Source organism: Coregonus lavaretus (assembly GCF_964263955.1).
Source record: "Coregonus lavaretus genome assembly, chromosome: 15".
Taxonomy (NCBI): Eukaryota; Metazoa; Chordata; class Actinopteri; order Salmoniformes; family Salmonidae; genus Coregonus; species Coregonus lavaretus.
This window is the reverse complement of record NC_140002.1, coordinates 40,755,382-40,769,707: the sequence shown is the minus strand read 5'-3', so window position 1 is coordinate 40,769,707 and position 14,326 is coordinate 40,755,382. Positions and strand designations below refer to the sequence as shown.

The window sequence follows — 14,326 nt, the reverse complement described above, 5'->3', positions numbered from 1 at the left end:
ATATGAAACACACTGTGTCACGTAAGTCCATTCCCCCACCAGCCTACCTGGAAGCCTCTATTCAATCCGTATCGCAGAAGTTCAGCATTACAGTGTGATTGAAATTTAAAGGCAACGTTCCCGCGTTAGCGAAGACTGCATTCACGGTAAATGCTGCACATGTCGGCTCAATCGGAAATTACCGTAACATTTCTATTGCACAATCTGTAACTCATCAGCGATACAGGTTGAATAGAGCCCCTAGTATTTCACAGGTGTCAGGGTGCTCTCTAACTCTGAGTCCTAAACTGTCTGTTTATCTCGTTGAGGAACACGTCTGAGTTGGGCTCTTCTAGGGCAGTGATGGTTCTGTCGTCAAATGGACTACCTGCAATAGGACACATCAGAGTTACAGATCATTCTGCACAAGTTACTGTATCCAAATCATTAGAGGGGTACACTAAATATACAAAAGTATGTGGACACCCCTTCAAATTAGTGGATTCAGCTATTTCAGCCACACCCGTTACGGACAGGTGCACACCGCCATGCAATCTCCATAGACAAACATTGGTAGTAGAATGGCCTTAATGAAGAGCTCAGTGACTTTAAATGTGGCACCGTCATAGGATGCCACCTTTCCAACAAGTCAGTTTGTAAAAGTTCTGCCATGTGTGTTATTGTGAAGCGTAAACGTCTAGGAGCAACAACGGCTCAGCCGCGAAGTGGTAGGCCACACAAGCACACAGACCACCGAGTGCTGAAGCGTGTAAAAATTGTCTGTCCTCGCTTACAACACTCACTACCGAGTTCCAAACTGCCTCTGGAAGCAACGTCAGCACAAGAACTGTTCGTTGGGAGCTTCATGAAATGGGTTTCCATGGCCGAGCAGCCACACACAAGCCTAAGATCACCATGCGCAATGCCAAGCGTCTGTTGGAGTGGTGTAAAGCTCGCCGCCATTGGACTCTGGAGCAGTGGAAACGCGTTTTCTGGAGTGATGAATCACACTTCACCATCTGGCAGTCCGACGGACTGGGTTTGGCGGATGCCAGGAGAACGCTACCTGCCCGAATGCATAGTGCCAACTGTAAAGTTTGGTGGAGGAGGAGTAATTGTCTGGGGCTGGTTTTCATAGTTCGGGCTATGCCTCTTAGTTCCAGTGAAGGGAAATCTTAACCCTACAGCATACAGTGACATTCTAGACGATTCTGTGCTTCCAACTTTGTGGCAACAGTTTGGGGAAGGCCTTTTCCTGTTTCAGCATGACAATGCCCCCGTGCACAAAGCACGGTCCATACAGAAATGGTTTGCCGAGATTGGTATGGAAGCACTTGACTGGCCTGACTTCAACCCCATCGAACACATTTGGGATGAATTGGAATGCCGACTGCGAGCCAGGCCTAATCGCCCAACATCAGTGCCCGACCTCACTAATGCTCTTGTGGCTGAATGGTGGCAAGTCCCCGCAGCAATGTTCGAACATCTAGTGGAAAGCCTTCCCAGAGGAGTGGAGGCTGTTACAGCAGCAAAGAGGGGACCAACTCCATATTAATGCCCATGATTTCGACCAGCAGGTGTCCATATATTTTTGGTAATGTAGTGTATTTCTGAGATGAACTCCTCTGCGTTGAAGGACCACGTATAAAGTCAGTTAGTTATGGTGGATGGACTTCCAGTGTCCTATTTCCTGTTGTCTGACCCATATTGGTTGTTAATAAACCCTGATTCCCCCTCCCTCAATGCCTACCTATTCCTCCACTGGGCCACTCCGAGGAGTGATTGGCCAAGGAGGAGGAGATGGAGGAATGGTTGAACTGGGAGGAGTTGTCGGAGCGGAGGGACGTGGCTCTGGTCACTGACAATGACTTCTTCCCTGTCTTCTGTGTTGCAGTGCGGCTCCACTCTGTCATGAGAAAAGAAGAATGAAATGAAATCCTCACGTCAGTTAAATGACATAAAATATCTCAATTTAGGTTGACATAGAATGTTCAGCTTTTTTACCCTAGAGCACTGTGATTTCATAAACAAACCACACGTACAGTGGGGAGAACAAGTATTTGATACACTGACAATTTTGCAGGTTTTCCTACTTACAAAGCATGTAGAGGTCTGTAATTTTTATCATAGGTACACTTCAACTGTGAGAGACGGAATCTAAAACAAAAATCCAGAAAATCACTTTGTATGATTTTTAAGTAATTAATTTGCATTTTATTGCATAACATAAGTATTTGATACATCATAAAAGCAGAACTTAATATTTGGTACAGAAACCTTTGTGTGCAATTACAGAGATCATACGTTTCCTGTAGGTCTTGACCAGGTTTGCACACACTGCAGCAGGGATTTTGGCCCACTCCTCCAAACAGACCTTCTCCAGATCCTTCAGGTTTCGGGGCTGTTGCTGGGCAATACGGACTTTCAGCTCCCTCCAAAGGACCACTCCAGGACCTTGAGATGCTTCTTATGGAGCCACTCCTTAGTTGTCCTGGCTGTGTGTTTCGGGTCGTTGTCATGCTGGAAGACCCAGCCACGACCCATCTTCAATGCTCTTACTGAGGGAAGGAGGTTGTTGGCCAAGATCTTGCGATACATGACCCTATCCATCCTCCCCTCAATACGGTGCAGTCGTCCTGTCCCCTTTGCAGAAAAGCATCCCCAAAGAATGATGTTTCCACCTCCATGCTTCACGGTTGGGATGGTGTTCTTGGGGTTGTACTCATCCTTCTTCTTTCTCCAAACACGGCGAGTGGAGTTTAGACCAGAAAGCTATATTTTTGTCTCATCAGACCCCATGACCATCTCCCATTCCTCCTCTGGATCATCCAGATGGTCATTGGCAAACTTCAGACGGGCCTGGACATGCGCTGGCTTGAGCAGTGGGACCTTGCGTGGACTGCAGGATTTTAATCCATGACGGCGTAGTGTGTTACTAATGGTTTTCTTTGAGACTGTGGTCCCAGCTCTCTTCAGGTCATTGACCAGGTCCTGCCCTGTAGTTCTGGGCTGATCCCTCACCTTCCTCATGATCATTGATGCCCCACGAGGTGAGATCTTGCATGGAGCCCCAGACCGAGGGTGATTGACCGTCATCTTGAACTTCTTCGATTTTCTAATAATTGCGCCAACAGTTGTTGCCTTCTCACCAACATGCTTGCCTATTGTCCTGTAGCCCATCCCAGCCTCATGCAGGTCTACAATTTTATCCCTGATGTCCTTACACAGCTCTCTGGTCTTGGCCATTTTGGAGAGGTTGGAGTCTGTTTGATTGAGTGTGTGGACAGGTGTCTTTTATACAGGTAACGAGTTCAAACAGGTGCAGTTAATACAGGTAATGAGTGGAGAACAGGGGGGCTTCTTAAAGAAAAACTAACAGGTCTGTGAGAGACGGAATTCTTACTGGTTGGTAGGTGATCAAATACTTATGTCATGCAATAAAATGCAAATTAATTACTTAAAAATCATACAATGTGATTTTCTGGATTTTTGTTTTAGATTCCGTCTCTCACAGTTGAAGTGTACCTATGATAAAAATTACAGACCTCTACATGCTTTGTAAGTAGGAAAACCTGCGAAATCGGCAGTGTATCAAATACTTGTTCTCCCCACTGTAGGTCACTGTTTTATTGCAAGATGTAGGTCAACAGGTCTTACCTGAGTTCTCTGCCAGTCTCAGTCTACCACAGCAGAGATAAGTCCTCCACTGCCTCCTCACGTTCTCCTTCACAGCGCAGTGGAACACAAATATAAAGAACCCTGCAAGAGAACACAAGCTCCATCAATCCTATTAGCCAACGTTCAATCATTGGAGAACAAATTGGACGACTTAAGATTACGGTTATCCTACCAAAGGGACATTAAAAAACGGTAATATCTTATGTTTCACCGAGTCGTGGCTGAACGATGACATGGATTTCATACAGCTAGCGGGCTATACGCTACATCGGCAGGTAAGAACGGCTGACTCCGGTAAGACAAGGGGTGGCGGTCTGTTTATATTTGTAAACAACAGCTGGTGCACAAAATCAAATACTAAGGAAGTCTCGAGGTTTTGCTCGCCTGAGGTAGAGTATCTTATGATAAGCTGTAGACCACACTATTTACCAAGAGAGTTTTCATCTATATTTTTCATAGCTGTCTATTTACCACCACAAACCAATGCTGGCATTAAGATTGCACTGAATGAGTTGTACAAGGCCATAAATCAACAGGAAAACGCTCATCCAGTTGCAGCGCTCCTAGTGGCCGGGGACTTTAATGCAGGGAAACTTAAATCCGTTCTACCTAATTTCTACCAGCATGTTAAATGTGCAACCAGAGGAAAAAAAACTCTAGACCACCTTTACTCCACACACAGAGACGCATACAAAGCTCTCCCTCGCCCTCCATTTGGCAAATCTGACCATAACTCTATCCTCCTGATTCCTGCTTATAAGCAAAAACTAAAGCAGGAAGCACCAGTGACTCGGTTAATAAAAAAGTGGTCAGATGACGCAGATGCTAAGCTACAGGACTGTTTTGCTAGCACAGACTGGAACATGTTCCGGGATTCTTCAGACAGCATTGAGGAGTACACCACATTAGTCACTGGCTTCATCAATAAGTGCATCGATGATGTCGTCCCCACAGTGACCGTACGTACATACCCCAACCAGAAGCCATGGATTACAGGAAACATCCGCACTGAGCTAAAGGGTAGAGCTGCCGCTTTCAAGGAACGGGACTCTAACCCGGACGCTTATAAGAAATCCCGCTATGACCTCCGACGAACCATCAAACAGGCAAAGAGTCAATACAGGACTAAGATTGAATCGTACTACACTGGCTCTGACGCTCGTCGGATGTGGCAGGGCTTGAAAACTATCGCAGACTACAAAGGGAAGCACAGCCGCGAGCTGCCCAGTGACACAAGCCTACCAGACGAGCTAAACCACTTCTATGCTCATTTCGAGGCAAGCAACACTGAAGCATGCATGAGAGCACCAGCTGTTCCGGATGACTATGTGATCACGCTCTCCGTAGCCGATCTGAGTAAGACTTTTAAGCAGGTCAACATTCACAAGGCCGCAGGGCCAGACGGATTACCAGGACGTGTACTCCGAGCATGTGCTGACCAACTGGCAAGTGTCTTCACTGACATTTTCAACATGTCCCTGACTGAGTCTGTAATACCAACATGTTTCAAGCAGACCACCATAGTCCCCGTGCCCAAGGACTCTAAGATAACCTGCCTAAATGACTACCGACCCGTAGCACTGACGTCTGTAGCCATGAAGTGCTTTGAAAGGCTGGTCATGGCTCACATCAACAGCATTATCCCAGAAACCCTAGACCCACTCCAATTTGCATACCGCCCCAACAGATCCACAGATGATGCAATCTCTATTGCACTCCACACTGCCCTTTCCCACCTGGACAAGAGGAACACCTACGTGAGAATGCTATTCATTGACTACAGCTCAGCATTCAACACCATAGTGCCCTCTAAGCTCATCACTAAGCTAAGGATCCTGGGACTAAACACCTCCCTCTGCAACTGGATCCTGGACTTCCTGACGGGCCGCCCCCAGGTGGTAAGGGTAGGTAACAACACATCTGCCACACTGATCCTCAACACGGGGGCCCCTCAGGGGTGCGTGCTCAGTCCCCTCCTGTACTCTCTGTTCACCCATGACTGCATGGCCAGGCACGACTCCAACACCATCATTAAGTTTGCCGACGACACAACAGTGGTAGGCCTGATCACCGACAACGATGAGACAGCCTATAGGGAGGAGGTCAGAGACCTGGCCGTGTGGTGCCAGGACAACAACCTCTCCCTCAACGTGACCAAGACAAAGGAGATGATTGTGGACTACAGGGAAAAAAAGAGGACTGAGCACGCCCCCATTCTCATCGACGGGGCTGTAGTGGAACAGGTTGAGAGCTTCAAGTTCCTTGGTGTCCACATCACCAACGAACTATCATGGTCCAAACACACCAAGACAGTCGTGAAGAGGGCACGACAAAGCTTATTCCCCCTCAGGAGACTGAAAAGATTTGGCATGGGTCCTCAGATCCTCAAAAAATTCTACAGCTGCACCATCGAGAGCATCCTGACTGGTTGCATCACCGCCTGGTATGGCAACTGCTTGGCCTCCGACCGCAAGGCACTACAGAGGGTAGTGCGTACGGCCCAGTACATTACTGGGGCCAAGCTTCCTGCCATCCAGGACCTCTATACCAGGCGGTGTCAGAGGAAGGCCCTCAAAATTGTCAAAGACTCCAGCCACCCTAGTCATAGACTGTTCTCTCTGCTACCGCACGGCAAGCGGTACCGGAGTGCCAAGTCTAGGTCCAAAAGACTTCTCAACAGCTTCTACCCCCAAGCCATAAGACTCCTGAACAGCTAATCATGGCTACCCAGACTATTTGCACTGCCCCCCCACCCCATCCTTTTTACGCTGCTGCTACTCTGTTAATTATTTATGCATAGTCACTTTAACTCTACCCACATGTACATATTACCTCAACTACCTCAACTAGCCGGTGCCCCCGCACATTGACTCTGCAACGGTACCCCCCTGTATATATAGCCTCCCTACTGTCACTTTATTTTACTTCTGCTCTTTTTTCTCTCAACACTTTTTTTGTTGTTGTTTTATTTTTTGTTGGTTAAGGGCTGTAAGTAAGCATTTCACTGTAATGTCTGCACCTGTTGTATTCGGCGCATGTGACCAATAAAATTTGATTTGATTTGATTTGAAGTACCAATTGGTTACACACTTCCTCATGAAACCCCACAAGCCGTTTGTCCTCTCTGAGGATAGAACATTTAGGCAAATTTGGAGGAGCTCTAAATCTCACCTTGAACGGAGTTGAAGATGCAAAAGAAGTACATGAAGGCCAGGTTGACGGGCCCCCAGGCGAAGAAGGCAAAGCCCCAGGTGAGGCCTAGGAGTACTGTGATCCCAACCACACTGCGCAGGTCCTGCAGCGCGTTACGGTGCCTCTTGTTGTTGGGGTTCTGCCTCTTTATCCGACACAGCTGAACCATCACTACCACAAACATGATGAGGTTGATCAGGAAGATGACACAGAAATAGGCCACAACAGATACATAGAAGGCAATGTCGTTCTTCAGCCAGCAGCTGTGGGAGAAAAATGGAGAGAAGATGTATGGCTTACAATAGAGTATAACATATATATAACATATACACTACCATTCAAAAGTTTCCGGTCATTTAGAAATGTCCTTGTTTTCGAAAGAAAACAGTGTAGACATTGTTAATGTTGTAAATGGCTATTGTAGCTGGAAACGGCTGATTTTTAATGGAATATCTACATAGGCGTACAAAGGCCCATTATCAGCAACCATCAGTCCTGTGTTCCAATGGCACGTTGTGTTTGCTAATCCAAGTTTATCATTTTAAAAGGCTAATTGATCATTAGAAAACCCTTTTGCAATTATGTTAGCACATCTGAAAACTGTTGTACTGATTAAAGAAGCAATAAAACTGGCCTTCTTGAGACTAGTTGAGTATCTGGAGCATCAGCAATTGTGGGTTCGATTACAGGCTCAAAATGGCCAGAAACAAATAACTTTCTTCTGAAACTCGTCAGTCTATTCTTGTTCTGAGAAATGAAGGCTATTCCATGCAAGAAATTGCCAAGAAACTGAAGATCTCGTACAACGCCATATCTCAGACTGCCCATCTTAATCTTTTATATTTATTGGCCAGTCTGAGATATGGCTTTTTCTTTGTAACTCTGCCTAGAAGGTCAGCATCCCGGAGTCGCCTCTTCACTATTGACGTTGAGACTGGTGTTTTGTGGTTACTATTTAATGAAGCTGCCAGTTGAGGACCTGTGAGGCGCCTGTTTCTCAAACTAGACACTCTAATGTATTTGTCCTCTTGCTCAGTTGTGCACCGGGGCCTCCCACTCCTCTTTCTATTCTGGTTAGAGCCAGTTTGCGCTGTTCTGTGAAGGCAGTAGTACACAGCGTTGTACGAGATCTTCAGTATCTTGGCAATTTCTCGCATGGAATAGCCTTCATTTCTCAGAACAAGAATAGACTGACGAGTTTCAGAAGAAAGTTATTTGTTTCTGGCCATTTTGAGCCTGTAATCGAACCCACAATTGCTGATGCTCCAGATACTCAACTAGTCTCAAGAAGGCCAGTTTTTATTGCTTCTTTAATCAGCACAACAGTTTTCAGCTGTGCTAACATAATTGCAAAAGGGTTTTCTAATGATCAATTAGCCTTTTAAAATGATAAACTTGGATTAGCAAACACAACGTGCCATTGGAACACAGGACTGATGTTTGCTGATAATGGGCCTCTGTACACCTATGTAGATATTCCATAAAAAATCAGCCGTTTCCAGCTACAATAGCCATTTACAACATTAACAATGTCTACACTGTATTTCTAATCAATTTGATGTTATTTTAATGGACAAAAAAATTGCTTTTCTTTCGAAAACAAGGACATTTTTAAGTGACCCCAAACTTTTGAACAGTAGTCTATAAAACATATATAAAACAAACATATATATAACATATATAAATGGATATATCAAATAACATTGTTTTTGTCACATGCTTCGTAAACAACAGGTGTAGACGTATCAGCTATCCTATTATGCAAATGTGAGTATCGGTATACATTTCATGATGCACATACACGCACTTTATGCAAAGACTCCAACTGTAAATCGGCATGTTAAATAGTGAACAAAATGCAAGGGACTCACAAGTCATCTGTAGGGGAGCCATCTGAGTACTTTCCGTAGCCAACAAGGCCGTAGTTGTCCTCATCAACAGCAATAACGACGATGACCACAAGGAGTGGGACGCCTATGATGAGAGACAACAGACTACATTGAACTGTAAGCAACTGTTACTTTTACTTGCAAATGGTGGCTGTTTTTCACTATAATGAAAAAAAGGCAATAATTGTTTCACCTACCCCAGCCGAGGAGCGAGAACTTGAGCATGTAACGTGGTATGTATGTGTTGAAGACCTTGACGAGGGCCAGGTACATGTGGACGGCCTCCAGGCCCATCCAGGTGAAGGAAGCCAGCAGGAAGTAGTGCAGGAACCAGGCGGTGGAGATGCAGAGGCCCACAGAGTCGGGGTAGAGGGCCAGCCACCCGTCCACCAGGAACACCAGGTTCAAAAACAACAGAGCCACACACAGCTGGATCAGGATCTTAGATGGGATGTCCTTACGCAGTTTCCTACAGGAACACATTGAAAGGTATTAAGATTGATATTACATTGATTAGAGCTTTTTTATATGTCTTTGTATTTAGATCAGCTCTCCAAGTGGGTGTCATCATGGATATCCTGCGCTCAGACTCACCCAAAGGCCAGGTAGGTGAGCAGAGTGATGGAGAGAAAGCTGGAGGAAATGCCACACCCGATGTAGGTGATGTAGTTGAGGATTGTGGCCTGGAGACAACTGGTTATGTCCGTTCTGGACATGTCCTGTCAGAAGAAACACCAAAAACATGTTATACACATTAAATCATTCTAAAAACAAGTCTGTTGACAAAGACTGAATGGAAGAGATCACATTACAACCGTGTCTCAGAATGGACTCACCAGTAGCACACCAAAGCAGGTGAGATGGTTGCAGGCACAGATAGTCTCATTATCTGTGCTGTTCCTGACAGAGCAGCCATCTCGGTTCCAGCCTCCTGAGCCATCTAAAAAATAAAACAATTATATTAATTGTAAGAGGTAGTCTTCGTTTCATATATCACTGGGACCGAGCTCCCTGCCATCCAGGACCTCTATGCCAGGCGGTGTCAGAGGAAGGCCCAAAAAATTGTCAGACTCCGGTCACCCAAGTCATACTGTTCTCTCTTCTACCGCACGACAAGCGGTACCAGTGCACCAAGTCTGGAACCAACAGGACCCTGTACAGCTTCTACCCCCAAGCCATAAGACTGCTAAACAAGGCTGCTAAATAGTTAATCAAATGGCAACTCGGACTACCTACAGTGAGGGAAAAAAGTATTTGAAGTATCCTGATTTTGTACGTTTGCCCACTGACAAAGACATGATCAGTCTATAATTTTAATGGTCGTTTTATTTGAACAGTGAGAGACAGAATAACAACAAAATAATCCTGAAAAATGCATGTCAAAAATTTTATAAATTGATTTGCATTTTAATGAGGGAAATCAGTATTTGACCCCTCTGCAAAACATGACTTAGTACTTGGTGGCAATCACAGAGGTCAGACGTTTCTTGTAGTTGGCCACCAGGTTGGCACACATCTCAGGAGGGATTTTGTCCCACTCCTCTTTGCAGATCTTCTCCAAGTCATTAAGGTTTTGAGGCTGACGTTTGGCAACTCGAACCTTCAGCTCCCTCCACAGATGTTCTATGGGATTAAGGTCTGGAGACTGGCTAGGCCACTCCAGGACCTTAATGTGCTTCTTCTTGAGCCACTCCTTTGTTGCCTTGGCCGTGTCTTTTGGGTCATTGTCATGCTGGAATACCCATCCACGACCCATTTTCAATGCCCTGGCTGAGGGAAGGAGGTTCTCACCCAAGATTTGACGGTACATGTCCCCGTCCATCGTCCCTTTGATGCGGTGAAGTTGTCCTGTCCCCTTAGCAGAAAAACACCCCCAAAACATAATGTTTCCACCTCCATGTTTGACGGTGGGGATGGTGTTCTTGGGGTCATAGGCAGCATTCCTCCTCCTCCAAACACGGCGGGTTGAGTTGATGGCAAAGAACTCGATTTTGGTCTCATCATCTGACCACAACACTTTCACCCAGTTCTCCTCTGAATCATTCAGATGTTCATTGGCAAACTTCAGACGGGCCTGTATATGTGCTTTCTTGAGCAGGGGGACCTTGCGGGCGCTGCAGGATTTCAGTCCTTCACGGCGTAGTGTGTTACCAATTGTTTTCTTGGTGACTATGGTCCCAGCTGCCATGAGATCATTGACAAGATCCTCCCGTGTAGTTCTGGGCTGATTCCTCACCGTTCTCATGATCATTGCAACTCCACGAGGTGAGATCTTGCATGGAGCCCCAGGCCGAGGGAGATTGACAGTTATTATGTGTTTCTTCCATTTGCGAATAATCGCACCAACTGTTGTCACCTTCTCACCAAGCTGCTTGGAGATGGTCTTGTAGCCCTTTCCAGCCTTGTGTAGGTCTACAATCTTGTCCCTGACATCCTTGGAGAGCTCTTTGGTCTTGGCCATGGTGGAGAGTTTGGAATCTGATTGATTGATTGCTTCTGTGGACAGGTGTCTTTTATACAGGTAACAAACTGAGATTAGGAACACTCCCTTTAAGAGTGTGCTCCTAATCTCAGCTCGTTACCTGTATAAAAGACACCTGGGAGTCAGAAATCTTTCTGATTGAGAGGGGGTCAAATACTTATTTCCCTCATTAAAATGCAAATCAATTTATAACATTTTTGACATGCGTTTTTCTGGATTTTTTTGTTGTTATTCTGTCTCTCACTGCTCAAATAAACCTACCATTAAAATTATAGACTGATCATGTCTTTGTCAGTGGGCAAACTTACAAAATCAGCAGGGGATCATATACTTTTTTCCCTCACTGTACATTGACCCTTTTTTTAACTAACTCTCTTGCACTGACTCTATGCACACACACACTAGTCTCTACCAACACACTCACTTACACTGACACCCCAACACAAACACATACACACCCCATCACACACATACACCCACACACCCATAACATGCGCACACATGCATACTGACGCCACACTCACACACACACATACACTTTCACACTCACCACATACGCTGCTGCTACAGCTCAGTCTATTATCTATCCTGTTGCCTAGTCACTTTACCCCTACCTATATGTACATAGCTACCTCAATTACCTCGTACCCCTGCACATCGACTGGGTACTTACTGGTACTCCCTGTACATAGACATGTTATTTTTCCTCTTTATTGTTACTCGTTATTCACTCTGTATTTATTTCTCGTGTCACTATTTATATTTTATATTTTGTATCTTTAACTCTGCATTGGTGGAAAGGGACTCGTAAGTAAGCATTTCACTGTTCGTCTACACCTGTTGTTTACGAAGCATTTGACAAGTAACATTTGATTCTGATTTGACACAAGCGGAACACTTACCATTCATGCCAAAGTCCCAGAAAGCACATGACACCACGAAATGTGCCTGTGTGGACAAATGATAAAGAGAAGACAGTGTGTCAAGGATTCATTGAGATAACAAGGTGACAGATATTAAATAGTTTCTCAAGAAGTCACATCCTGGACATAGTTAATAAGGTTTTGACTAGAATGTACAGTGTGTGTTTGTTTGACTCACTGGGATGGGTTCAGTGTTCCTCAGGGTGATGACCACGTCCTCCTGCAGAGATTTGATTGACAGGTTGGCCACACTGGCCCCCAGGATTCCACTATTCAGCCTGCTGTCTCCCAGGGCTCGGTCCTGGGGAACAGTATGGAAAGAATCGGACAAGTACTATACTAGTCCTCTGGGGTGTGAGGTTTTTCAACTATGCCACGCTTCAATTCTACTCCAGCAGATCATACAGTGGAATATGGTATGGTTTGGAGTACCTGGAACACAGTGCTCTGCTGGTAGAAATTGAACTGGAGTCTGGAGGCTTGTAGCTGATGCTCAGGGGAGAGGTTCGCTGTGAGGGAGGAGGGGAACGTGACGGAACCCTGAGGGAGGGAGGATGCCTCTGCTCTCACACTCCTCCTGGCTCTGCCGTCTCCACGGATCTACAGGGGACACATTTCTCTATGGTTAACACATAGCAATAAACAGGGGTTATGAGTTTACATACCAGCCCATACCAGACCACACCAGACATACTGTACTGTGCAAAGATAATACATGCAGAGTGAAGGATGTCTTACATTAGATTTGCATGCATTCTGAGGGCAACCAAGGTTACAGTATTTCCTATTCAGTGTTTCCTTACTGGAAGGTTTAGGTCATACCTGCACACTGTTGGGGTCTGGGATGGAGAAAGATGTTCTCTGGAAATTAGTGCCGTCCACCGTTTTGACAGCGAGAGCGACCGACTTGGTTAAAATCGTAGCCTCTTCCTGAACGACCAGCTTCAGGCCCACCGTATCAACAATCCCAATGATCCTGGTAGAAAAATGAACTGTTACTGTGATGTGCAGGCTAGTCAAAGCCATTTCTAAGCTTTCTTTCTGTTTCAAGGAAATGTAGAAACAGTCTCTTTACAGACTTTGTATAAGTAATCATTTCAGCTACAGCTCAACAGGCAGCTCAACAGGCAGCTCAACAGGCAGCTCAAACGGCAGTTCAACCGGCAGCACAACAGGCAGCACAACAGGCAGCACAACAGGCAGCACAACAGCCAGAACAACTGCACAACTGTAGATTGTTCAGCTCCAGGTAGCTCACTTGGTGGAGGAGGAGGCCAGGGTGTCAGAGGAGGCACCCAGCAGGTTGCTAACGATCGTGACAGAGATTTTCCCCAGAGCCAGGCTGACGTTGGGCCCAGCCAGCAGGGCCTCTAGGTGGGACACCAGCTGGTCCACCTGGGAGGAGTTGAGCTTGGACACGTCACTTGTCAGACCCAGCAGCTGGTTGGACTGCTCTTCAATACTGGCTGTTGTGGTGTTGTGTGCTGTGGGAAGAAGGATCCATAATAAAAACAAGTATGTTTTCAGAGCGGAACTTTGACTATGGGTCTAAATGTTAAATGGAAATTTATGTAACAGCAGCAGCTATGACAAGTATAGATCAAAGATCAGAGTGAGTTAGGATGCCAGTGGTTACCTGCGGTGGTTGTTATCACAGCTGTTGTGGTGTTCACTGGTCGAAGGATGGGTGTTGATGAGTTTGCAGTGGTATTACCCAGGGTAGATGTGGCAATGGTCATGGTTGTGGTGGTGTTTAGCGATGGATGAATGGGCTGGATGGTTGTCGTTGTGTTGGTTTGTGTTGTGACTATAGTGCTAGGAGCTGATGTGGTAGTATTTGGAGCTGATGTTGTAGTATTTGGAGCTGATGTTGTAGTATTTGGAGCTGATGTTGTAGTATTTGGAGCTGATGTGGTAGTATTTGAAGCTGATGTTGTAGTATTTGGAGCTGAGGTGGTAGTATTTGGAGCTGATGTGGTAGTATTTGGAGCTGATGTTGTAGTATTTGGAGCTGATGTTGTAGTATTTGGAGCTGATGTTGTAGTATTTGGAGCTGATGTTGTAGTATTTGGAGCTGATGTTGTAGTATTTGGAGCTGATGTTGTAGTATTTGGAGCTGATGTTGTAGTATTTGGAGTTGATGTTGTAGTATTTGGAGCTGATGTTGTAGTATTTGGAGCTGT

General features: G+C 45.6%; 1 protein-coding gene across 1 annotated transcript; it reads right to left on the bottom strand.

The window, feature by feature from the left end:
• Window positions 1–269: 269 nt before the first annotated feature.
• On the bottom strand, window positions 270–13,882 carry LOC311143151 (adhesion G-protein coupled receptor G2-like; the record flags this gene model as incomplete). Its single annotated transcript, XM_084178944.1, has 14 exons — window positions 270–367; window positions 1,730–1,885; window positions 3,637–3,738; window positions 6,829–7,112; window positions 8,721–8,823; window positions 8,936–9,207; window positions 9,333–9,457; window positions 9,575–9,678; window positions 12,123–12,168; window positions 12,322–12,444; window positions 12,576–12,743; window positions 12,966–13,119; window positions 13,402–13,627; window positions 13,780–13,882. 14 exons carry the CDS (start codon window positions 13,880–13,882, stop codon window positions 270–272), a joined length of 2,064 nt encoding a protein of 687 aa, XP_084035070.1.
• Window positions 13,883–14,326: the final 444 nt, after the last annotated feature.